The sequence below is a fragment of the Hydra vulgaris genome, chromosome 11 (genome assembly GCF_038396675.1).
Source record: "Hydra vulgaris chromosome 11, alternate assembly HydraT2T_AEP".
In the NCBI taxonomy this organism is placed as follows: Eukaryota; Metazoa; Cnidaria; class Hydrozoa; order Anthoathecata; family Hydridae; genus Hydra; species Hydra vulgaris.
In genome coordinates, this window is record NC_088930.1 from 26,148,750 (window position 1) to 26,174,844 (window position 26,095).

The 26,095-nt window shown below is 26.7% G+C and overlaps 1 protein-coding gene across 1 annotated transcript in view; it reads right to left on the reverse strand.

Moving 5' to 3' along the window:
• Positions 1-757: 757 nt before the first annotated feature.
• Positions 758-26,095, reverse strand: part of LOC100210696 (SWI/SNF complex subunit SMARCC2) — a 63,984-nt gene continuing 38,646 nt past the window's right edge. The window contains exons 13-32 of the mRNA XM_065810602.1: positions 23,591-23,676; positions 23,301-23,349; positions 21,557-21,590; positions 21,330-21,389; positions 19,107-19,153; positions 18,181-18,311; positions 17,187-17,258; positions 16,985-17,098; positions 16,750-16,903; positions 16,551-16,633; positions 14,113-14,152; positions 13,958-14,014; positions 10,404-10,539; positions 10,201-10,323; positions 7,746-7,853; positions 7,485-7,663; positions 2,440-2,574; positions 2,199-2,363; positions 1,784-1,883; positions 758-1,415 (exon numbers count right to left, since the gene is read on the reverse strand). Coding sequence (XP_065666674.1) covers positions 922-1,415; positions 1,784-1,883; positions 2,199-2,363; positions 2,440-2,574; positions 7,485-7,663; positions 7,746-7,853; positions 10,201-10,323; positions 10,404-10,539; positions 13,958-14,014; positions 14,113-14,152; positions 16,551-16,633; positions 16,750-16,903; positions 16,985-17,098; positions 17,187-17,258; positions 18,181-18,311; positions 19,107-19,153; positions 21,330-21,389; positions 21,557-21,590; positions 23,301-23,349; positions 23,591-23,676 — 2,367 coding nt within the window. The 3' untranslated portion in view covers positions 758-921. The remainder of the gene's footprint in view (positions 1,416-1,783; positions 1,884-2,198; positions 2,364-2,439; positions 2,575-7,484; positions 7,664-7,745; positions 7,854-10,200; positions 10,324-10,403; positions 10,540-13,957; positions 14,015-14,112; positions 14,153-16,550; positions 16,634-16,749; positions 16,904-16,984; positions 17,099-17,186; positions 17,259-18,180; positions 18,312-19,106; positions 19,154-21,329; positions 21,390-21,556; positions 21,591-23,300; positions 23,350-23,590; positions 23,677-26,095) is intronic.

Genomic DNA, 26,095 nt, shown 5'->3' on the forward strand with positions numbered 1-26,095 from the left:
TTAAACTACTGTTTATTAATTTGCAAATATAACCACTGCAAAATCACTCAAGCGAAGATACAATAGCCTTCTTAGAACAATAAAACATTGAGATCTTTAACAGTTGTTGATTCAAACGCAGTTAGTATGTTTCGTCAAAACAGAGTTTATAGTAAGCAACACTATCATAAAGTTTATTAAATGTAAATGCAGGAGAATGTTGCTTTTTAAATATTTTATAGATATGTTGCTTTTTAAATATTTTATAGACACATAAAAAAAATAATTGAACTTAATTTACACCAAATATTTTAAAGTTAGTTCTTTTCAAAGAAATCAATTTTGGAATTTTTGTTCCGTTTTGCGTCCAGTAACTCCGCACTAAAATAAATAGCCTTAACGTCTTTAAACCCCCGCGTTTTATTCTTTAATATAGTCTCTCAACATTTTAACAGAGCTTCTGAACACTTTTCAAAACATCACATCGCTGGTAATGCGTAATAGCATTAAATACAGATTTATAGACATTTTTATTTTTTCTATTTATCATATTGATAAATCAAGTATTTTGCCCTAAAATCAAAGGGGCAAAAAAAAGGAAAATCTTTTTTTTTTTTTTAAAAAACTTTCAGTTGCCGACATTACAATTTAATTAACAATCGCTATCAATAAATAATATATATTCATTCAATCTGTCTCCTATTATTTAAAAACTCTACTGTCTGGTAACGGTAAAGTAATAGACAATAGTATACGATGCAATGACAACTTTAAACTATTTATATTAGTTTTAATAAACTTTTCAATAACTTTATGCGACTAAATAATTTTACATCAAAAAATGTGCCTAGGTGAAGTACAAAAAACTTCGTATTAAGCATTTTTGTAACAAAATTAAGGCATATTATTTGGAGAATCTGCTCGTGGTATTTGTACTCCTAGTCATAGTGGTGGAAATTGACTATTAAGTCCTGGTGGGTACTGACCAGATGAAAACTGAGATGGATTTATTTGAGGCATCATTCCTGCTCCTGGTTGCATCATTGAGTTAGGAGGAAACCCTTGCATCCCTGGAGCCATGCCAGGAATTTGTTGACCAGGAAAGCCTCCATACCCAGGATAGGGAGGCATACCTCCGGTCAGATATGGCGCAGATGGATGATGCTGCTGTATATCGTTATTAACTTGAGCATTTGCACGGTTTGCTTTAGAACGACTTCCTCGGCCACCCCGTGCACCTCTAACTGCAGGTATAGGTAATGGTGGCGGAACAGAGTATGGAGGTAAATCAGAAATTTGTTTTTTCTCGTCTTGCTGAATGCATCCTAATGGTAAAGGTGTTTTCGCCACCATTAACTCATTAGCGACTAAAGATGACGTAGATGAATTGTCTGAAATACGATCACTTGTTGGAGACAATACTGATACGCTTGAACCTGTAAAAATATATTTTACAAAAACATTTAGATAAGTTACATTAGAAAAATGGCTGCAAATTATTATTTTTAAATTAGTTTAACACTAAAATATACTTTTAAAATAATTATGATTAATCCAACGTAATGGAATGATCATGATTTATCAATATTTAGTCGATTATCAAGTATAAATGTTATTTTCAAAACATTAATAATCGATTCAAAAAATCAATTTAAATACTGATAAATTTCTTAATGGCTCTCAAGAAATAGTTTTTATATTATTTCATAATAGCTAACATCACCTGTGTATTTGTATTTTCGACTGAGCCCGTATTGATCATTACTCCTGATAAAAGTTTCTCTATATAACTAATTTTACTTACTAGATCTCGCAGAAGTCATCTGGAGTTGAAAAAAATCTGGTCCAGGAATTTTATTTTCAGTAAATCTCTTTAAGTCACTACAATTACTACTCGCAGGAGCCTAAAATTAATTATTATACATTAAAAAAATTTGATAATCGTTTATTTTTAATGGCTACATTCTAAAAAAGACATTCACCAGTTACCAACTAAACTTAGTCTTTACTTTTTCATTTTAATTGTATTGGATATTAAAAATATAAAGTACAACCAAACTCTGAACAACATCGCTTTTTAACTGCAAAACTATTTTTGTAACTATTGTATTTTGTAAACTATTGTAAAATTATTTTGTGTATTTGTAAACAAAAGTTCTAAATATATTTCATTTTAAAGAACTTTTGTTTAAGGAAAAATAAAAGTAATAAAATAGAACCCTTTCATCAGCTGATGGTGTAGAAGAAGGGACTACAGGAGTGATAGATGGAGGGTGAGACTGTATTTCCACAGGAATATTTGAAGCACGCGCTTCTTGCATTTTTAACTGGTCCATAAATAATTGTTGGCGTTCTTTCACTAGGGCCTGACGCTGTTGTTCTAGCTATAATTATAAATAAACAAGCCATAGATATGTAACCATGAATATAGTAAGTAAATTAGTGAATTAAGTAACTTACAATTTCTCGTTCTTTGTCCATAATCGTTTCTAATTCTTCGAAATGACGTAATTTAATCTCTAGTTTCTTCATTTGTGTTTCAACTAGGAGAGCTACAAGACTTTTTATCTTTCTCTCTTCAACCTGACCAAGGTGCTACATATAAGCGTGTATATATATATATATATATATATATATATATATATATATATATATATATATATATATATATATATATATATATTAGAGTGACAACTTTTTTGCAAAAAAAAAAAAAAAAAATTCAAATAATTCTTTTCTGCAACACTCAGTGATATTAGCACTGAGTTAAGTTTTTAGGCATTGCAAAAAAGTTTTACAGCAGTTTCGAATATTTTCAAATTGTTTACAAAATTACTAATAAAAAATTGCATATATAGATAAAAGGCGTAGTAAACAATAACTTTAGATAAGGTTTATTAATGGTATTATTTAGTGACATCAAATAAATTTAATAATTTGTTTTTAAACTAAATATAACTAAAAAAAAAAATTAAACAATATTTATGTAATTGCCAACATATAGGTCAAATCAAATATCGACAAAGGTCAAATCAAATATCGAAAAGAAGGCGAAACATGTTGGACATCTGAATGTCAGTTGAAGGAGGCTGCTTTATCTTCTTAAACCTTAATTTTTTTTTACCTCAGAATCAGCTTCCAACTAATGGGTTACTTCTAAGACATTATCAATATTTAATTAGCAGTAGATCAAAACGATTTAAAAGTATTTATGATTTTTCTTGTCCAATGGGATCAGATTTAAATATGGAATGCAAAAGAAAAACAAAGTGTTATCAGAAAAATGGAGAACTGTCTTTTTAGAAAAATAGTGAATAACTAGGAGTCTTGTGGTTTTAAAAACTATTTTATTGGAGAGGATAAAATATTATCAAAATTTTTGAAAATTCAAAAAAAAAAAAGAGCATCGATGACCAAGGAAGAGTTGCTAGTTTGGAAAAATGACACCAAAGAAAAGTTAGTCAAAAAATTTCAATCAATCATGGAGAGTCTTTTTGATATTGGAAAACCCAACATAAAAGAGCAACTCAGTCAAGCTATACCAAGAAACAATTCAGTCAGGATATACCAAGAAACAATTCAGTCAGGATATACCACGAAACAATTCAGTCAGGATATACCAAGAAACAATTCAGTCAGGATATACCACGAAACAACAAAATCAGGATATACCAAGAAACAATTCAGTCAGGATATACCAAGAAACAATTCAGTCAGGATATACCACGAAACAACAAAGTCAGGATATACCAAGAAACAATTCAGTCAGGATATACCAAGAAACAATTCAGTCAGGATATACCAAGAAACAATTCAGTCAGGATATACCAAGAAACAATTCAGTCAGGATATACCACGAAACAATTCAGTCAGGATATACCACGAAACAATTCAGTCAGGATATACCACGAAACAACAAAGTCAGGATATACCAAGAAACAATTCAGTCAGGATATACCACGAAACAATTCAGTCAGGATATACCAAGAAACAATTCAGTCAGGATATACCACGAAACAATTCAGTCAGGATATACCAAGAAACAATTCAGTCAGGATATACCACGAAACAACAAAGTCAGGATATACCACGAAACAATTCAGTCAGGATATACCACGAAACAACAAAGTCAGGATATACCAAGAAACAATTCAGTCAGGATATACCACGAAACAATTCAGTCAGGATATACCAAGAAACAATTCAGTCAGGATATACCACGAAACAATTCAGTCAGGATATACCAAGAAACAATTCAGTCAGGATATACCACGAAACAACAAAGTCAGGATATACCAAGAAACAATTCAGTCAGGATATACCAAGAAACAATTCAGTCAGGATATACCACGAAACAACAAAGTCAGGATATACCAAGAAACAATTCAGTCAGGATATACCAAGAAACAATTCAGTCAGGATATACCACGAAACAACAAAGTCAGGATATACCAAGAAACAATTCAGTAAGGATATACCACGAAACAACAAAGTCAAGATATACCAAGAAACAAAAAGAGCTTACACAACTCAGTCAAGATTTGAACCAAGAAACAAAGAGAGTAAAGAGGAATATTTAACATTTTTGGAAGATCAGAAAAATGTTGAAAAAAGGTTTTAAGTGGACATATAGAAAAAGAACTTGAAGCAAAGTTTGAATGTAAACAAAAAAGATGCGGTAGATATACAGATTATAAGAAAGAAATGTCAATAGAGGCCAATGGAGATGCCCATAATTATCATGACGAGAACTACAATTACTTGGATTTAGATAGTTTAGAACAGTTGATTAAAAATGCTGATGGAAATTATTCAAATGAGATAAAATTGATGCATCAGCATCAATTGTATTTTATTTGAATAATTTCAATTGGCATTTTTAATCAAAATTATTGTATTTTATTTGAATAAATTTAATCAAGGACCAGCTTAAGATATCGAGATCAAACAATGCTTATAACCAGTATCATGAAGTCTAGGAGTAGATTCGAAAAAAATTAGGATAAACAGAAAAACTGTCAAAATAAAGCATTACGAGTTTATTCAAAAGCACAGAAATGAACTTAGACAGAATTATATCGAGGAAATAAGAGTAAAAAATCTTGTCCTTCACCCTGAATTTCATCACAAGGCCAATTTTCCCTTGGAACAATATCATCTTCTTTTAGAAATTGTTCAAAGTGATTAGGCTTTAGTTCACAAGATTTTGGAATTGATATAAACTACTTAAATCAAGACCAGCAGGTTCTAGTCTCTAGAGTTAGCTTAATGATTGTTACATTTAATGGTCCAGGGTTTTTAAAATCCAGTCTAGCTAAATATTTAGTATTGGAAGAAATCAATTCATTCAAGTACCAAAAATCATAAAAAAAAATTGTGTAGCAAATTTATAAAAGAGGAATGGGATATTGATGTAGAAACTTCACTCTTAAAAAATTAAAAATCTCCTGGTATCTTTCACCTAAAATAGTAGTCATGGCTCTTGCTGATTGATTAAAACCCAAAGTCTGAGATTTTAAAGGCCTTGTTAGAGCACGAGGTTCATAACATTAGTGAAGTAAAGAGAAAGCACTTCCTATTTTAGTAGATGAAAATACTAAGCTTTGTAAACTTGTAACCGGCGAAAGCTGGTTTCCTTTAGTCATTTTGGATTACAAGATGTTATATATAAATTATGTAAGTATGTAAATTAAACAGCCCACTGAATTAGGGTCAGCATTTCAAAAAAATTTAAAATGCTTTAAATTATATAATTAAAATCATTAAAAAAATATAAAATATGTTTTTTTTTTCTCTAAATAAAAAATAAAAAATTATCTAAACAAAATCATTAAATTAAAAACAAAAAAAAAACATTTTGTTTAAATTTTGAATAAATTAATTCAAATAAGAACAGCAAAACAAACAAATTATATCTAAATTCCAAATAAAATGATTAAAAAAAATATCTGCAAAACAAGTGTTTTATTTAAATTCCTAATATATTAATTCAAATAAAAAAAATAAAAACAAAAAACAACCGCTATTAAATAAATCTTAAATAAAAATTAAAAAATGATAGGTAGAACACATAATTTAATAAATTATAAAACAAAACTAAACCTTTTACTCTGTTTAGATCTATAAAGTTAAATTTTTTTAAATATGTTGCCAATGTTTAAAATTTATTTCTGTTATCTTCATTCTTACATATAAATTAAAAAAGAACACTTTACAGAAGTAGAAAAAGATAATGACCTATGAGTTTTTGAGATTTTATTTTCTCTATGAGAAGAGCATAAAATCTAGTTTTTGATAGGAAGAAAAATAAGGCCCTTTCAAGATAAGAACCTAATTGCATTTTCTAAAGGAAATAGAGCTCTAACCTTTAAAATTTTCTTCAAGAACATTTGTATGTTGAATTCAAATAAACTTTCTCTCAAAATATTTGTTTAGTAAAATAATTCCAACAATGTGTCCAGAGAAAAAAAACTAATTGAGTTGATTAAAGATGTGATTAATGGTCTTTTAAACTCTATATGTTTATTATTATAAACTAATTTTGGTTGCACATTTAAACAAACAAAAAATATTGAGAAAATGGAGTGTGGTTTTATTATATTGTAGCAGATAGGTGACTATCTGGGTCCTAATGGAATAACAAGGAAAAACAATTTAAAACGAATATGTTGATTATGTTGTTTGGGTCTCCAATGTGGTTTAATTTTAAAGTGAATAATGTGATAAAACCAAAACATGCTTTAGAAACCTTAATGCTAAAAAATACAGAACCAGGTTACCAGGGGTATTGTTGAAAAACATAATATGGCATAGTTTTTTTACAGTAAAGCTTTCTAACCAGTTTAGTTTATAGTTTGCTTGTCTAATTTTGTAGAGTAAGAAAGAGTTTTTAGATGCTTCAAATGAGAGTTCAAACAACACATCAAAAGTGTTCAAACAACACATCAGAAAGTGTTCAGCAACACATCAGAAAGTGTTCAAACAACACATCAGAAAGTGTTCAGCAACACATCAGAAAGTGTTCAAACAACACATCAGAAAGTGTTCAGCAACACATCAGAAAGTGTTCAAATAATACATCGGGAGAGAACTTATAATTTATATTTCTGAACTAATAATATACTTGAACCAAATTAAACATGAAACTTTTTTATTGAAACTAATACTGATTATAAGGTGAGACCCATAAATTATTTTGATAAATTTTTTGCAAGGCAAATATTTCAAATTTTATGCAAGGAATATATTCCAAATTTTATGCAAATAATATTCCAAATTTTTCTTTCTTTATACCTGATTCAAATAAAGACAACTTATAGAAAAAAATATGTCACTTAAAAGATAAGAGTAAAAACCTGTACATTCTAATTATGTCTCCCCCCACATCCTTACATTTTAAAGATGTCTCCCCCCACTGACAATGCTCCTATATATAACAATAATGAATTAAAATACCCCAATATAAATTTGTCATTAATATTTGCAAATAATTTTATAAAGTCAACCTTAGCTTTAACAGCAGCAGCAGCAATTGCAGCAGCAGCAGCAGTTTTTATGTTGCCTTCTGAGATTCCTTCATACTTTTTTATTTTCTCTTTGTCACTTTCACTTAACTCACTTAAAGAATCCTCACAAGTTTCACTTTCTTTCTGCCCTTCTTTATTTTGTAGATCAGTAGATGATTCTAAATGAAGTAATGACTAATTATTCACAATGAAAAAAAAAAAAAACTTATTCACAATGAAAACAAATCCTTTTTTTTTTACCCTCGTCATCTTTTTCAATTTTAGATTCTTTCAACTCAGCTTGGGCTTTTTCAATATGAGCATTAATAAGCTCACTTGGGATTTCTTCTTTGAGCTTGGAAAACTCATCTGTACAAAAATAAATTTGAAAAAAAAAAAAATGCTAATAGCATAAAATATAAATTTGGCTAACACAGTAAACAATAAAATAGGAAGTATTTCCTGGAAATTCTTTGGTGAAATTTCAAAAAAAAAAAAAAAATTGATCTATGGCTAAATAATTAGAAAAACATTGTAAATGAATTAACTTCATTATTTACTAAAAATTTTATATCTTGAAGCTACTCACAAAAGATAGTGTAACTTGAAACAACTCACAAAAGATTGCTCAACTTGAAGCTACTCACAAAATATTGTATAACTTGAAACAACTCACACAAATTTGTTTAACTTAAAGCAACTCACAAGAAATTGTGTAACTTGAAGCTACTTACAAAAGATTGTGTAACTTGAAGGTACTCACAAAATACTGCATAATTTGAAGGTACTCACAAAATATTGTATAACTTGAAACAACTCACAAAAGATTATTCAACTTGAAGCTACTCACAAAAGATAGTATAACTTGAAACTACTCGCAAAAGATTGTTTAACTTAGCTACTCTCAAAAGGTTGTGTAACTGAAGCTACTTTTAGAGATATATATTCAAACTTTCACTTTTAAAGATATATATTCAAAGATATATATTCAAGCAATGATAAAAAATATATATTCAAACAATTACAAAAAGCAATGACAGGAAAAGGATGAAGAAATACTGTTTTCCACTGATATAATGTTATAAAACTTTCTTTCTTTGTAAATATTTGAAAAATGTTTTACTTTTCTAAACATATTTGTAAATTATATAGGATGTTCCAAAGACCCCATTTTCTAGCTGAAAACAGTATTAGCGAGTTGGTTGTTTGTTTGAAATTAGCTCAATTTAAATCTAATGTTCTTTTAAAGACCTTCCAGCAAAATGGAGTTAAACTTCAATATTTTGTTGGAAACTTCAGTATTTAAATTACTTAAATAACTATATAACTTACTTTTTAAATAAACAGTTTCACAATTTAAAAATATTCATAAACTCACGGTGGAAAATACAACTGTTTCTAGTGTGACAAGAAGGTTGATCTGAAATCTGGTAATCTCAGAAGGTTTGGAGACTTAAATAAGTATTTCCGCCAGTATGCTTTTTAAGGCTTTTCTGAGAAACATATGATAAAATTTAAATTTTTTTAATTTTTATATATCTGTAGTCTAATAAAGAGCTTGTTAATAATTTTATTTATTTAATATTTGAATAATTTATTTTCAAATGTGAAGCCATGTCTTATAAAGGAAAATGATCCTGAGAAGCAAGTAATTAGTAATTGGGTTTGGTAAATCACATTTGTCACTATACCATGCTTCACTGGGCACTTTCAAAACAATGGGTAATAGCTTTGTTGTTATTCAGAAGGTTATAAATAAGGGCATGGTAATGGTAATATTTCAAGACAAATACTATAGAATATAGACACTCTTGCATAACAAATTCTAATAGAGCTTTTTTCGTTAATTGATACATTAAGGAAGTTTGATAGTGTTATGACTGGTACATTTTATGAATCACTAGATCAACAGTATCACAAGATTTTACAGATTCGAACATTATCAAACTAACTGTTTAGAAGTAAGCTGAGTATAAACTTCTATTGTTTAATTTCTTCTTTTACTTCTAATATTTTTCTTATATTCATTAACATTTTATAGTACTTGAATAAAAGCTTCAGTGTGATGTGAAAAGTACATGCAAGTTCTCATCGAGAGATACGCACAATTGCACTCTGTCAAGATATAATGAAAAATTGATAGAAAAAAATGGAGCCTATTGTAAATAGATTTAATTAATCCAAACTTAGAGCAAAGCATGGTGAAAAAGTAAACAAATTATTGAAATGTTTTGCAACTTAAACATGTAATGTTAAATTGAGCAAATTTTTTAATGATTTTGTAGTGAAGCTTAATTAAAAAAATTGTATTAACATTTAAAAAGATATATGATATTCAGACATGTTGTAGAGTGACATCTTTTATAGAAAAAGCCATATAATATCATATAATATCATATGATCACATAAAAACAGATTTTTCTCAAAAAATTGCTGATAAAAGTCTGAGAAAAATGTCTGATAAAATAACAAACTAAATTTCAGGCCGGCTAAATGATGGGTGCAGTGTGTCAAAAAGTTACCACACTTGAACATGAAAAGTCCACCACCTTAACATTATTCATCTGTTTCAATTTTACTTCAGCAAACAAAAACAAATTAAAAAAAAATTTGCCATTTTTACGGGGTTTTTTTCCAAGTATTTTACAAAAATTTGATTTTTAAAATAAAAATAATGCAGTAGCAAAAAAAAAAAAGCAAAAAAAAAAACATTTACCAACAGCAGCTTTAGCAGCAGCACTAGCTACTCTAGGGTCAACAATTGATGCTAAAAAAGCTACAGTTGACATAACAGGATTACCAGATTGACTAAAAGGAGTCGGCTGGAACGCAAGTGGTCCTAGAACAACACAAATAATGTAGTGTTTAATATTTTACATAAAATATGATTTTTAGAAAAATTTATTTTTACTATTTTACCTAAAAAAGTACTGTCATTCTCCAAATAAGGGTCTTCAATTGGAAGCTTAAGAAAATGCATAATACATTCATCCTGAGTTCTTGATCCAACATGTTCTGATATCTTGTTCCAGTCATCCTTGTGAAGCTCTAAGCCCTATATTTTATAAATATATTATAATTTATATTAATATTTAATTAAATGTAAAAATTTGCTTCAACAGACTGAGTTTTCAAGCCCAAGTGAATTATAGTGGTTAGCTATCACGTTAAGACTACATAACTTTTTATGACTACATAAATTTTTATGACTACATAATTTTTTATGACGACATAAGTTTTTATGAGTACATAATTTTTTATGACTACATAACTTTTTATGAGTACATAACTTTTTTACAATTTATCTTAAATAGCTGGCTTAAATTTCCATATGATAAATTAAATATGATATTATTTTTCGTTACATATTTAGTTATTTCTATTTTTAGTAATTTAATAAAAATTTTATCAATCAGCAATTCTGTCTGTCAGCAATAACCTGCCATAGTCAATTTTGTGCATTTTAAACAATTTAAGGCTATTTTTATTTGTTAGTTGATTGAACTTTCAATGCGATTTAGTTTAATTCAAAGCAAGAGTGCTTTATTTCATTAATTTCTTTTGTAAAACTAACTTGCATCAAACTTACTGAAAAATAAAATACCTATGATACAATTAATTTTCTAGATATATGTGTTATTTTTAAAAACAACAAATATATCACAACCGACATATTCTATAAAGAAAAAAACACCCATGACTATCTGACTTCACCATGATCACATTAAAAAGAACATTCCATACAATCTTGCAAAAAGAGCAATTGTTTTTACATCTGATTACACCACTAAAAAGCTATTTTTAGATGAACTAAAATTAAGACTAAAAGAATGTAATTACCCCGAAAAATTAATAAAAAAAAGCTTTTCACAATCCAAAAAAACAAGGGCCAGCATTCAAAAAAAATCCATAAGAAATTTTTCTTTCAGTTACAACACTTTATAGCAGCCTAAACTGCCAACCTATCTTAAATAAAACTAACCTATTTTAAATATAACTAATAAGAAATTGTTCATGTTTTTATTGTTAATTTGCTTGGCATACTTTATATATATATATATATATATATATATATATATATATATATATATATATATATATATATATATATATATATGTTGTTCGTTTTAAGGGAGCTTTTCTCCACTCTTGCACTCATTTACTCCCACCAAGGCCTATATATATATATATATATATATATATATATATATATATATATATATATATATATATATATATATATATATATATATGTATATATATATATATATATATATATATATATATATATATATGTATATATATATATATATATATATATATATATATGTATATATATATATATATATATATATATATATATATATATATATATATATATATATATATATATATATGTATGTATGTATGTATGTATGTATGTATATATATATATATATATATATATATATATATATATATATATATATATATATATATATATATATATATATATATATATATATATATATATATATATATATATATATATATATATATATATATATATATAGGCCTTGGTGGGAGTAAATGAGTGCAAGAGTGGAGAAAAGCTCCCTTAAAACGAACACAGCAAGCCATGCTGCTCCTCTAGCCTTTTGGTTTTTTTGTGAGCTATCTATTCATAAAAAAATTGCTTTTTTTACTTGTTACAAGCATATGCTTGTAACCTTAATGTTACAATACTATATACATAACAAGCGTCATTTATCACTCCATGAAAAAATTCTTTAGACTAGCATTTTCTTTAGGTTTTCACTCTAGCTATCCATTTATTCATTAACAACTTTATTCATTCAATGGAAAATTTAATAAACAAAAAGCTATATAAGTTTTTACTGTTTATAAAAATTATTTTATATTTTCTTACTGTATTAAAATATATTCATACACACACAAATAGTAACAGAAAACATTAAGGCAGAAAGATAATAAAAATAGTGGTGCTGTAAGGATCTAAAAGAATTAGACTAATTTAGTAGACTAATTTAGGTGAAACTTCATTCTCAGGGCTTCATTCTTCATTCTCAATAAATTTATCAATCTTTTGGAGTCTGGATAAAAAAATATCTAGCATCACTTATCAGGGATGCGCCCCTGCTACCGTTATCACTCAACAGGGATGTACCCCTGCAACCATTATCACCTCCTGTAGCCTAAGAACAATGTATCAATATAGATATGGGTAAGCCAATAAACAAATTATATCAAGTAAATATTCAAATATTTATAAAAACCATAAAGATAATTAAACTAGGTAAACAAAGAAACAAAAACATCAAAAAAATCATGTGAAAGGAGCAATGCAGTCAGTGCAATAAAAACGCCAGTCTAGACATAAAAATAAATCAACAGTTTATTTAACAGTAAATTAACTAGATATTCATTACATCAACTTAATTACACCATCGTCAGTACATGAACTTCATTAATGAACTTCATTACAGGTAATATTATTATCAATAATATAAAAATAATACATAGGTAGTATAATTCACAAACTATACTAATATAATATATTTATAATAATAGTCTATAAAATGTAAATATAAAAACTAGTCTTAGGGAGATATGCAAGAAACAAGAATGTAGTAAAAAAGAAATCAGTTCATTAATATAATCAAATATACTACATATTGAATGCTGAAACACGTGTGTGTGTGTATATATATATATATATATATATATATATATATATATATATGTGTATATATATATATATATATATATACACATATATATATATATATAAAAGAAAAAAACCTAACTAATGTGATGTCAAACGTACTTTAATTCTTATCTTATATTTAACACTTAAATATTTTCTTACATTTAATACCTAACATATTAAATATTTAATGATATTTTGTACTCTAATACTTACTATTACATTTGATAGAAGTTGAATTTAAAACAACACACAAATAAAACAACTAAACAAATTTTAGGTGACTGGTAAAATTTTAAAAAAGAATTTAGTAAATCTCAGTTTTGAGAAAGAAAGAAAAATAAATAACACAACACTTAACTTTTTAAATTATTTTTTTAAAATAAAAATTAATAAAACCTAATGAAATCAAATTTTGTTCACAATTAATGAAATTTCACTTCAAACAAATTGTTTATGTAATAAATAAACAAAATAAATTGTTACCACTATGACTAAATAAAAAAATAATTACATAGAAAATATAAATAAATATAAATAAATGTAACTAAATATATATATATACAAAGAAAGTATGTGTAAATTAATAAAATTGACACTCATTAAATTAAAATGTATGAACAAATTAGAAAAAAAATTTGGTAATAATACTTTGGTATTATTTTTTTCTTCCCAAAACTCAATAAAACTCTATAAAACTTTTTGACTAGAAGTAAAAAAGAAATAAAACAATTTGAAAAAACAAAATAAAAATTTAAAAACTAACCTCCAGTAACAACAGAGTCTCCTGATCAGTCCAATCTTTAAAAGCAGCAGAGCGACTCTACAAATTTGAGACTTAACTACTTAAATAACAATTTAAAATAGCAATAAAAAAAAAAAAAAAAAAGAATCATGCCTAAACAATTAAAATTTACATACCTTTTGATTTTTTTTCGTTAGATAAATATCATTTCTCAATCTATATTAAAATATTCATGTAAAAAAATATTTCATAATATTTTTACATTACAAATTACTAATAATTTAAAAGACTTTTTTAAAATTATACAAACAAATTTTAAACAAAACGTAATTACAAAGTAAAAAAAAAATCTTTTGATTTTGATTATCAAAACACCAATTACTTATATAATTGCTTTTTTTTCAAGAAAATTTCTAATTTTCAATTTATTATTTATTAAATTTATTAATATATTTAACTGTAGTTATTTCATTATTATGTATTAATGCTTTAAAATGAGTTTTCACTTATCTGCTTTTCTATGAAAATGGGAAAGGAAAAATAATTACATGAGTTTGCGTAGTTTAAATCTTTATTTTTCCACAGCATAACAATGCATACTCACGTGATTATATTTTCTCCTTCCTTTTGCAGTTCCTTTAGAATATCAGACAAGTAGAAAGTTACCTTTACACAAGTTGCATTAGTGTAAAGATGACTTTCTACTTGTCTGTTTTTCTTATGGAACTGAAAAGGGTTTTAAAACATTTAACAAGAACTTTATTTATTTTAATTTTATTTTAAAGTTACTTTCATTACTAAAAATTACTTGGTTCTATTCCCAAAAGACCACCCAAATCTCTTGTCACATCATCTTAATCTTGTGAGCCAATCTCTAGCTCACACAGTAAAGGCTCACAAAATAATGATTTCATGATTTTCATTAAATGTGAATGAAAATGATTACCATAAACAATAACCTTGGACTTATCTTGACAAAATACAAGACTGATTCTTTATTCCATAGTTTTTTGACCTTCTGAATCCCTTATGGAGTTTGATGTCATCTACCAATTGAAGAATAAGTCTTTTTTACTAATTTTGTACTACTCTATTCTCTTGAAAGTTTAGACACTTTTTATGTAAAATACATTACTCCGAGTATATATTATATATCTAATTGTAAAGTTTTGGGAAGGTATTGAATCTAATAACATGAACTGTAAATTATACACTTTGTTAATACAGTTACACACATTTGATAATAAGTAACTCATCATTTATAACTTACCCCCAAAAAACACTATAAAACACATCTTGCATACATGTTTGCATACATCTTGCATACATGTTTTCATTTTTGTTTGCAAGATTGTTAGATAACTACAAGAATCTTTTTTACGAAGTCCAAAAAAAGTAGTTTAAGGGTAAAAATAAGCAGCTTAAAGTATATTTTTTTCAAAATTAAATTTGTTTTTTTCGTTTCACATACATTTTCAATACATACTATACATATACATTAACTGATATAGATGCAAGCACAACAAGGTATATTTATATACATATATATAAATATACAACAAGGTATATTTATGTACATATAGCACTTTGCTGTGTCGTAGACACAGCAAAGTGCTATATCATTTATTGTATATAGATTTATCTATATTATTTATGATGTATATAGATATTATTATTGTAATATTATAATAAACAACAAATAATGTTTTGCAATTTATCTTCACAAAATAACAATATCTAAAAAAAAAGAAAAAAATATTGTAACGTTTTATGTTATACAATAACAACAAATTTGGTTCAGAAAAACCTTTTTTTCTCTCTGTTTTAAAACCCACCCAAGATTGCTTGCCAAATGGAGACAGATGTTTTGGAGGAAGTTTCGCATGAAATGGGAAACATCCTCTAAAACTTTGCCTTTTTAAAGCCTGCAGAAATTAATTAAAAGCAAAACACCTCACAGTTAAAGCTAAAGAGAAACTTCTTTTAATGGAAAAAAGATACTAATGCTCTTTGCTAGAATCAAATGTCCTTTGATATCCATGTTTGCCTAAAGTTACTTGTACTATGCTTTGAGATCTAACATCTTCTGCAGCATCAGAGTGAATCTTCTCAGAAGCGTAAACATTGTAACTCCACTATGAAGTTGTTTAGTTCTAACTATTTAGTTCATCTAGTGTACATCCATCACAACAGAAGCCAAAAAAAAAAAAAAAAGATCAAAATTCAGTGGGCCTTTACAACTTAAAATAGGTAAATGTAGTAAAGGTTTATTTATTGCAGGTCTTAGTTGTAGAAACGACATTAGTCTTGATTTGACTAAAAATTTAAATTAAAAGAAAAACTGAAAACTGTAAAAAAAATTTATTTTAAAAGTTAAAATTATTCTTAAAAGTTTTTTAAGTTCTTAAACTTTATTTTAAGTTCTTAATTTTTCATAACATTTTTTGGAAATTTTGTATTATAAATACATACAATAAGTTATTGTACATTAAGTTTATAGCAAAACTCAAGCGGTCTTTTCTTTTATAGAGATTTTAAAAATCTTATGGCAGAAAGGTTTTTTTCAAATTTTGACATCTATGTAAAAAAAAAAAAATTAACACATTATTAATACCCAAAATTATTGTCTGAGTGTTTTTCTTCATCTGCTTCATCTTTCTTGTCTGCAAGATTTATTAACTGTTGTGATGCAGAAACCTGTAAATCAAAAAGATTAGTTTTTATTTTATAGGAATGATCTAACTAAACCAAAATTAATTTGATATTATTCAACAGAAACATGATTAATTAAATCAAAATTTAGCAACACTTACAAGTGACTTTGCAGGTTGCAATGGTTGCAAACCAGATGGAGTATCAGCCAATGCATGAAAGTGTGAAGTTGGAGGAGGTCCCATTGGAAGAGGACGACTATCTGAATCTACTTGGTAGTTAATTAATCCCCATTGTTCCAAAAAAGCATGCACTCTTAAAATTAAAAACAGAATAAATTAATTTTAATAAGGCTGTAATTAATCAAAGTCTTATAACAAAAAAATAAAACAAAACCTTGTAATAGCACATACGTCGCCTGCTAAATTTCTCCTGCAAGCAGTAGCAGTCAAATACTCTGTTGGATTCAAGCGGTATGAGTCAATCATAAAATTACGATAAGCTATATAGCTGTATAAAAAAGCCATAAATTAATACCAACCAGTTAAAAGTTTTTATAAGAAAATATATTAAAAAAAAATCTAATTTAAAAGCATACATTTCTGGAGTTTTTGATTTGTTCTTTCCATTAAAATACTCTGGAAGTGCTCTCCGCTCAATAGCATGAATGCTTAAAAAAAAAACATCAATTTTTAAAATAGAATTAAAAATGCTCTAAAAAAAAATTACAAATTATTATAATATTTTCTTTAGCTAATTTAAGCACTTTGATCTAAATAAAATAGTTAGTGTGGTAGTGGTGTAGTTATAAAGCGCTCGCTTCATAAGTGAGAGGTTCAGAGTTAGATCCCCACCACGTCCCTGGTAGAACCGCGCTCAACTTGTTTCTCCGCACAGCGGCCTTATTTGTCAAGGTTCGTGTTTCGGAGTTATAGAGTTGAGAGAGGCTTATAACCACTATTAAGTAGCCTCCTCATCTGTAGTGGCCTTCTCGGCCTTGAGGAGATGAATAACAAAAAAAAAAAAATTTTCTAAGAAAACAAGTTAAACAACATTTTGAACAGTTTTAACAGATTTTTATTTTTGATATTAAAAACTTGAAATTTACAATTTATATTTTCTTAAGTTTTGTTTAACTCTATTTTCTTGTGTATGTACACTTAAGTATATGTACACCCTATGCACACTTTAAATCGAGCTGTCTAAATGTATTGACTTATTTATAATAACTTAATATTTATATTTATTTGTATAATTGAAACTCAATGTAAATCACCTTTTTTTTATTACAAAAAAGTCTAACGCAAAATTTTCAATTTGAAATGCTTCCTATAATTTGGTGTGAAAGTATAAACTGATAAACAACTGTTTTCAAAGCTATGAGCTTTGAAATTAGTTGTTTTTGAGTTGTAATAAAAATTTAAAATTTAAAAATGTAATTAAAACCCAAAGAGTAAATCACTTTTTGCAATTAAAACTTAAAGACTATCACTTTTTGTAATTAAAACTTAAAAAGTAAATCATCTATTTTAATTAATTTTTAAAGAGTAAATCAGTTATGGTAATTAAAAAATAGTAATCATGAATCTTACCTATTGTAATTAAACCAAGCAGCATAGCTTGGAATTACAATGTGTCTTGTTTGCTCAGGTACGTTATCATCATGTGGGATTTCAGAATCATTTTCTAAGTATTTACCATTTTCATTTGTTTTTTCTGAGTTCTAGTAATCAAAACTTTGAAACTGTACATGTACTTTAATGATGGAACAAGTTTTGAAAGAAAAATTGGAAACAAGACAAGAAAGATTTAAAAATACTCACAAAAACAAAACAGGAAAAAATTAATAGCAAGCAAAAAATAAAAAACAATCAAGAATATATATATAAAAAACACAAAAAAAAACAAAAACAGTTAAAAAATAAATACTATTTAAAAAAGAAAAAACTAAGAAATAATAACACAGAAGAATAAAAATATTCTGTTACAAATAAGAAAAAAAGCCTAGAAATATATATATATATATATATATATATATATATATATATATATATATATATATATATATATATATATATATATATATATATATATATATATATATATATATAAATTAGTAAAAACACTTATCTAATGTTTCGCCATCAGTAGGGTCATCAGGAAGCTTCCTGATAAGCCTACTGATGGCGAAACATATTGTTGAAGACAACTAAAAAATAGAAAAGTGTTTTTACCAATTTATTATTGCTCTGTTCATTAAGAACATTGAGCACTCTATTTGAAGAATACACTAATATAATTTATATATATATATATATATTTAAATATATATATATATATATATATATATATTTAAATATATATGTATATATATATATATATATATATATATATATATATATATATATATATATATATATATATATATATATATATATATATATATATATAAATGCATACAATGCAAATTAAAAATAATGAATGTCAAGACAATAGAAAAAACAAATATTTTACTAACTTCTAAATTTCTTTCTTTGCTGCTAACATCGCGATCTGTGAACTGATCTAATGGTAAAAAAAAATTTTAAATTAAAAAAAACAAACTATTATTTAAGATAATATTTATACTATCATTATTATGACAGTATTAATTTTTTCCTTCTTGTTATTAAATTAAGTTGTCATTATTTAATTTAAAATATTACTCAAATAATTGTTTATTACTTAATTAACTATTTAATCAAAAAATTATTTTCAATAGTATTCAAAAATGTGCATACACAAAGGAACATATAACACTTTCATACTCAGGGTAATTTGGAATCCTCAAAACTTCTAATCCCCAAAACAACTCACAACCACACTCCTTTCTTCAAAAACAACTCATGGCATTTCTCATTTCAAAACCAAATTATAATTCATAGCTTATTTTTCTCTTCAAGATAATATAAAAATATCAAAAGATTTGCTAACAAACTTTTTCATCAATTTTTAATGTAAACTTTCTAATTATGATCAGTATTTGGGCTAAAAACGTTAACCCAATAAAAATGTTAGCCCTATAAAAATCTACAGGTATGTACAATAATAATATCAGGGCTCAATTCAATTTTTTATAAAGTCCCGGACAAAATGTCTGATCAAAACTTGTTCGGGTCGGACAATGTCCGATCAAATTTTTAAAAATATAACTTTTACGGTTTTAGGGAACCGAGTTATGCAATCAAAATCTTTGTTTTGTTATTCAGTTTATTTAACGCTAGTCTAGTGAAGTTGTAGTTTCTTTCCTTACTATTTTGAATATTTCATCGCAGATTTTTGTTTTTAATAAAATAGTTTCAATTTAATATTTTTTTTTAGATTTAAATTTTCACGCTGTAACTAACAACACTTATTATTATTTTTCTTTACAATTTGACAACTGTTTCAACAATTCAAGTGCAATAAAAAATATCGTTACATTATGAATAACTTTTAATCATTTTTAATCTTTTAAAAGTTTTTATTTTACGTGAAGGGTTTATAATAAAATCAAAAATTAATTATAATGATCATTTAAAATAAACACATTATGTGTAAATTAAATTTTATATTTAATTTTTTTCTTTTGTAGGTATGCACTTTTTATGATAAATTTAAACTTTAAAACTACTTTTCCATGTCTTTCTGAAAATCTTTTAAAAAATTATTTTTTTAAGTCACTTTAAATTATGAATGGGTTAAATTAGATCTTCCCATATTATTTATTATTATTATTATTTTTGTTTCTATTTTTACAAAGAATTGTTTAAAAGTTTATAATTTTTTTTTAAACTTGACTTACTAATTAAAGCATAAAATGATTATAAATTATGACTTAAAAAAGAATGTTATCTTAAAAAATTTTTTTTTGCAACTTTTTGAAAGAAATGTTTATAAAAATATTATATTTTTTAAGTAAAATGTTCATTTATTAAATAATCAATAGAAGTAGTCTGTAAAGGCGTTTTGAGTAACTTTAATTAAACGTTAAACATTAAAGATATTCAAAGTTTAATGAATTGTTAAAACGTTAAAAATTAATTTTTTTCAAATGCAATTAAAAACGTAACAAAAAGTAATTTTAATTTTGATTTTTTTAGTTTCATTTAGTTCAGCTTAACATTTCTTTTTTTCAGTGAAATGTTTAAACCATCAAAACAACTAAATAGTCAAGGTCAAGTTGTAAACAAAAAAAATCATTTGCGTGGTCAGCAATAGCCTTCGATCGCGCATTATTCCTACCCAGGCATTATTTTGTAGAATTTAATTCCTATCGATCAAAATGTCTGACTACTTAGTAAATTAAATGGACGATCTGAGGTTTTTATTAAATTGAGCCCTGATAATATACACAGATACTCGCAATGAAAAGATAAACAAGTTCCGAGTTCAATCCCCACCACATCCCTGGTAGTACCGCGCTCAACTTGTTTCTCCGCGCAGCGGCCTTGTTCGTCAAGGTTCGTGTTTCGGAGTTATAGAGTTGAGAGAGGGTTATAACCACAATTAAGTAGCCTCCTCATCTGTAGTGGCCTTCTGGGCCTTGCGGAGGTGAAATAACAAAAAAACAAAAAAAAAAAAAAAACACAATAAAAATATTAACAATCTTTATCTAAATACAGATCAACTATAAAAACTTGTCAACAAGTTTATATTAACAGTTATTGGAGCTCAGTTTTGTTTCTCAACAATTTTAACAAATAATACTTTATGGACAAACCTTTTTCTCTGGGAATGTTATCTGATATATCCAATACAACATTAGTTTTTGAAATAAGAGCTAATAAAGAAAAACCACACAAAACATACAAATACGCTCAACACCACAAAAAATTTTAAATAAAATCTTAATAAACACATTAATGATAACATATCAAAAAAACATATATATATATATAATAATGCAGTGGTATAATATATAATATTATTAATATATAAATATCTTACATAATTGAGATTCATCCACAGGCATCATAACAGTCTATAATACAAAAATACAATTATAAGATATATAATTCAACTTTACACTGACATTATAATACAAAAATACAAAACTTAAAAACTGTAAACTGTATAAGCCAGGAAATAATGAAGGTGGTAGAGAATTTTAATGGTGGTGAATATTAATGAAGACGGTGAATTTTAATGAAGGTGTAGAATTTTAATGAAGGTGGTGAATTTTAATGAAGGTGGTGAAATTTAATGAAGATGGTAAAGAATTTTAATGAAGGTGGTGGATTTTAATGAAGATGGTGAATTCTAAATTTTTAAATAACTAAGTTCATTTGTAATTGTAATCTATAAATTATAGAACAAAGTTACTTAGTATTTATTTGTTTTGTATTAATTGTGGATTTAATGCCTGTGATATCAAGAATTTGATCAAAAAACCCCACTTCACCTGAAAATATCAAGGAAGAAATACCCAAGACAGCTCCAATAATATCAAACAAAAAACTTTATCTACTATTATTATTCATTACTATTAAATAGAATTACATGAAGATCCATAGTTTAACACTGGCATCTCTTCAATTAAACATATCTCCTGCTGCTACATCTGCAATTCTATCTGCTTTCCTTCAAGATTTGATTAAATCTAATTACTTAATTCTAAAAATGGCTAATTTAATTAATGGCTAATATAAAATATGATCATAAAAAAATTTGGAAAGCCAGATAAGAGGTTATGGTTAAAACTAAAGTTTCGTCAAAAAAACGAATTATTGAAGTTCCTATCAAAGGCATATTTGTAGATGGAAGAAAAGATCTTACTCTAATTTTGATTGAAGATTCAATTACTAAAACATTTTGTTGAAAAAAAGAAAAGCAAGAAAACAAAACGTTACTTCCGAAGCTAAAAGCTATTTGACCTATTACACACCTTCGAAGGGTCCAAATAAACTAGCTAAAGAAGCTGCAATCGGACTATATAACTGAATGGTTCCTAGAGGAATTTATCAAACTATAATTCATCAATATAATTCATCTAGAAAAACTTTTTTATCTATTAAGAGGTCAATCAGTAAAGAATTCTGTAAGAAAGTCTGTTCAAGATGGGGCATTTCATGCCCCATTTTGAGTCTCTTCTCTCAAGAGACTCAAAATGGGGAATCATTCTGAGTCTCTTCTCGCAAGCTTATCAAATAAAAATAGAGCTTTTGTAGTCAAGGTGATAACGAAAGTTAGAGGAGATTCAGAACAAGACGATGTAAGTGTAAGAAACTAAAAAAATCCTACACTCAACTTTGATGCTGTGACTTTCCTTGAAATCATTGACTAGAGTAATGAATAAATCTTGGAGCAAAATTTTACATGTAAAATGACAAAAAAAGATTTACAAAAAATAATAGATTCTCCTATGGAAGTTCCTTATTACCCTCTCCAGATCTAGTCTTGTGAAAAAGTTGTTTAGCTAGTAATTGAAGCAGCAGCTGCTGTATATGGTTTTCAGAGACATGATGGTTTTATCAGAGCAAGAATAGAGCACATGCTGTTCCAAATCTGAAACCCAAGAAAGATTTAATCAAACTGTTTAGTCGATGCTCAAGCTTGATTTTAGTGAAAATTTTATTTTCTATCAAAACATGTATTTTTTTGGACATATATATATATATATGTATATATATATATAAAAATATAATAAATGTGTGTGTATACACACACATTTATTAAAAAAACAAAAGCATACTTGAGGTACAGGCTCTGGATCAGGTAGCTGCAAAGTTGAATCATTTTCTCTAAAACAGAAATATTTGCATATTTAAGGGTAATAAATCAATTAAAAATGATTAAAAAGTAATAAATTACAAAAAACACTATTTTAATCTAATTAAACTCCTTACAAAAAATTTATTCCTAAACAATTTTTTTTTAGTTTTTTAAATTTTTTTTCTAAAACATTTGACAGTCACTTGCCGCTAATGTTTAGATAGTGCGTAAATAAATAGGTAGTATAAGGAAAAAAAATTTATTTCTCACTCAAGTTCATCTTTATTTTTCACTGATTTTTTCTTCTTCTTTCCATTAGGCTCAGGAGATGAAGCTTTTCTTTTTTTTACGTTTGACTAAAAAAACAACAACCTCTTGTACAAATTACAACTACTAAAAATACTGATGCTTTGATCAAAAGAGGTGAAATGCTTTATTCTACATGAAAAACTAAGCTTACAGTATTAATAAAATTTATGGTAATATTAACAATAACTTTTATAGCCTTAACACATTACACTGCAAAATCTATAAATTGAATCTTCCAACTGTTTCATTATACTTCAACTTTTTCAGGATATATCAAATTGGTTAAAAAATATTAAAGAAAAGCATTTTATCAATTCTTCATTTATGACATTGTTGACTTCTACCTTTCTATATAAGAAAAGCTTCATAATGACTTTATTTGCTTTGCTGGGCAGTATGTTGTTATCATAAAAAACAGAAATTTGTGATTCACCACGCATGTAAACCTTGTTATCTCAACAATGATGACAAAATTTGAATAAAAAAAATCACTCACTTGGTAACATCAAACAATGCTTTGTTTAATGTTACCAAGGGAGTGATTAATGATGCAGAAGTATAAAAGCTTGTTGAAATTCTTTTTCATACTTTTCAGTTTAATTTTTAAAGTTTAATTTAGAGATATATAGAGAGATGGTTTAGCTGCATTCAAAAATGATAACTTGATAATTCTTTAAATAAAAAACTTAAAAAACTTAAATGTTCAAAAGTAACAAAGTATTTTTGCTCAATATGAAAATCTCTGATTATCCCCCTAATTATCTTGACATTACATTAGCAACTGATTATCCCCCTAACTATCTTGACATTACATTAGCAACTGTAGTTTCCAGCTTTACCACAAACCTGAAATTGTTAAATTGAATTTAAGTTTTTTCCAACCACCCAAGTAAAATAGATATACCAGGTAAAGTAAGTTTTAAAACAGTTATAGACCTTTATTAAATATGGATTATCCAACTCCTCCAATAAAATATTTTTTTTAAAAATCTGCTCCTATTTACAAAAAAAGCAATATTGAAGATAATTGCTAAATTTATTTTATCAAATTCACTCCTAACAAAGCTGCAGGCAACTACTAAGTAAGTTAGAAGTTGATAAATTAGAGTTAAAAAGTAAGAAAATCACAAAAGACTGTTAATTCTAGGAGTGAGAAAAACAGGCAAATAGTAACAAAAAAAAAAAAAAAAAAACTTTTTGAGAATGAAGGAACACTTACAGTAAAAGCATGCAACTTAGCTGAATGAAGAGTCACACAAGAAAGAGTTTTAGCTGATGGAACAAGAGATAATAGCTCGTTTGAGTAGTGACAGATGGAACAGAGGTTTATGCTTAGCAGCTAGAGCAGGTCCAACTCACAAATTTTCTGAACTTGTTTAAAAAAAAAAGGGTTTGATTAGAAGCAGTCTAAACATGGTGACAGTATACACAAACTAATATATAGTCTACACAAAGGCTAATAAGAGACTTGAAGAAGTAGAGAATAGAATAAGGAGTAAGAAATAAAGAGAAGCAGCCTTAGCAGATAATTACTTTGCAATGGATTGTAAATATGATTTCTTTGAGGAGTCATTAATGAATGATAATCTAAGACATTAAGTAAAAAGAATCAGCAAAAGTGTTATTATAATAATATTAGTTAGTAGTAAATGCTGTAACTGGCAGAGCCATTGAGTGTGTTATCAGGCACAGTTTGACAGCTGAAATGATCGATTGCTGCTCATTCAGCAACCAATTGCTGTTTTAAAGCTGTTGACTGATGGTAATTTAACAACTTCTTTTGGCAGAGAGTTTCATAAATTTGCTACTCAATTAAAGAAGTCTTTCTGTGCTTATGTTTTTTCATTTCCTTGGAATATTTAAAGCAGTAACCTCTTGTATGATTGTAAACAATTGGAAAACAAATGCCTTTTTCTAATTTGTCATTATTATTTATAATTTTATACACTTATATTAGATCTCCTTATTGCTTTTCTCATTTTCGTTGTGCTCAAGTAGATTTAATCGATCAGCCAAGGTCATGTGAACCTTTGATATGTTCCCACATCACTTATGTAGCTGCATACTTGATTCACTCGCTCTGCCATCAAGCTTTGGCTGGTTTTTCTCTTGTAGAAATTCTGTAGTCATTTTGATAAAGCAAAGGTTTTAAGTAAATCTTTACACAAGTTTTTTGATAGGAGAGCTGAAATATATATTGCAGAAATTATCAGAAATTATCAGTAAACAATTAAATTTTGCTAGACACTGTAACTCCAAAACTGTCACAGAAGAAGAGATTCAAGATCGCTGCCTGTTCAATGAGAAGACTTTCATCATCAGCAAAAAAAGCCACATTAAAGGTAAATTATCAGGAGCATCATTAATATAGATAAGAAACAACACAAGACCAAGGATGAATTTATGCAGTACCCCAGAAATTACAGGAAATGAAAGAGTGTTGTCCATCTACTAGAAGTGTGTTTG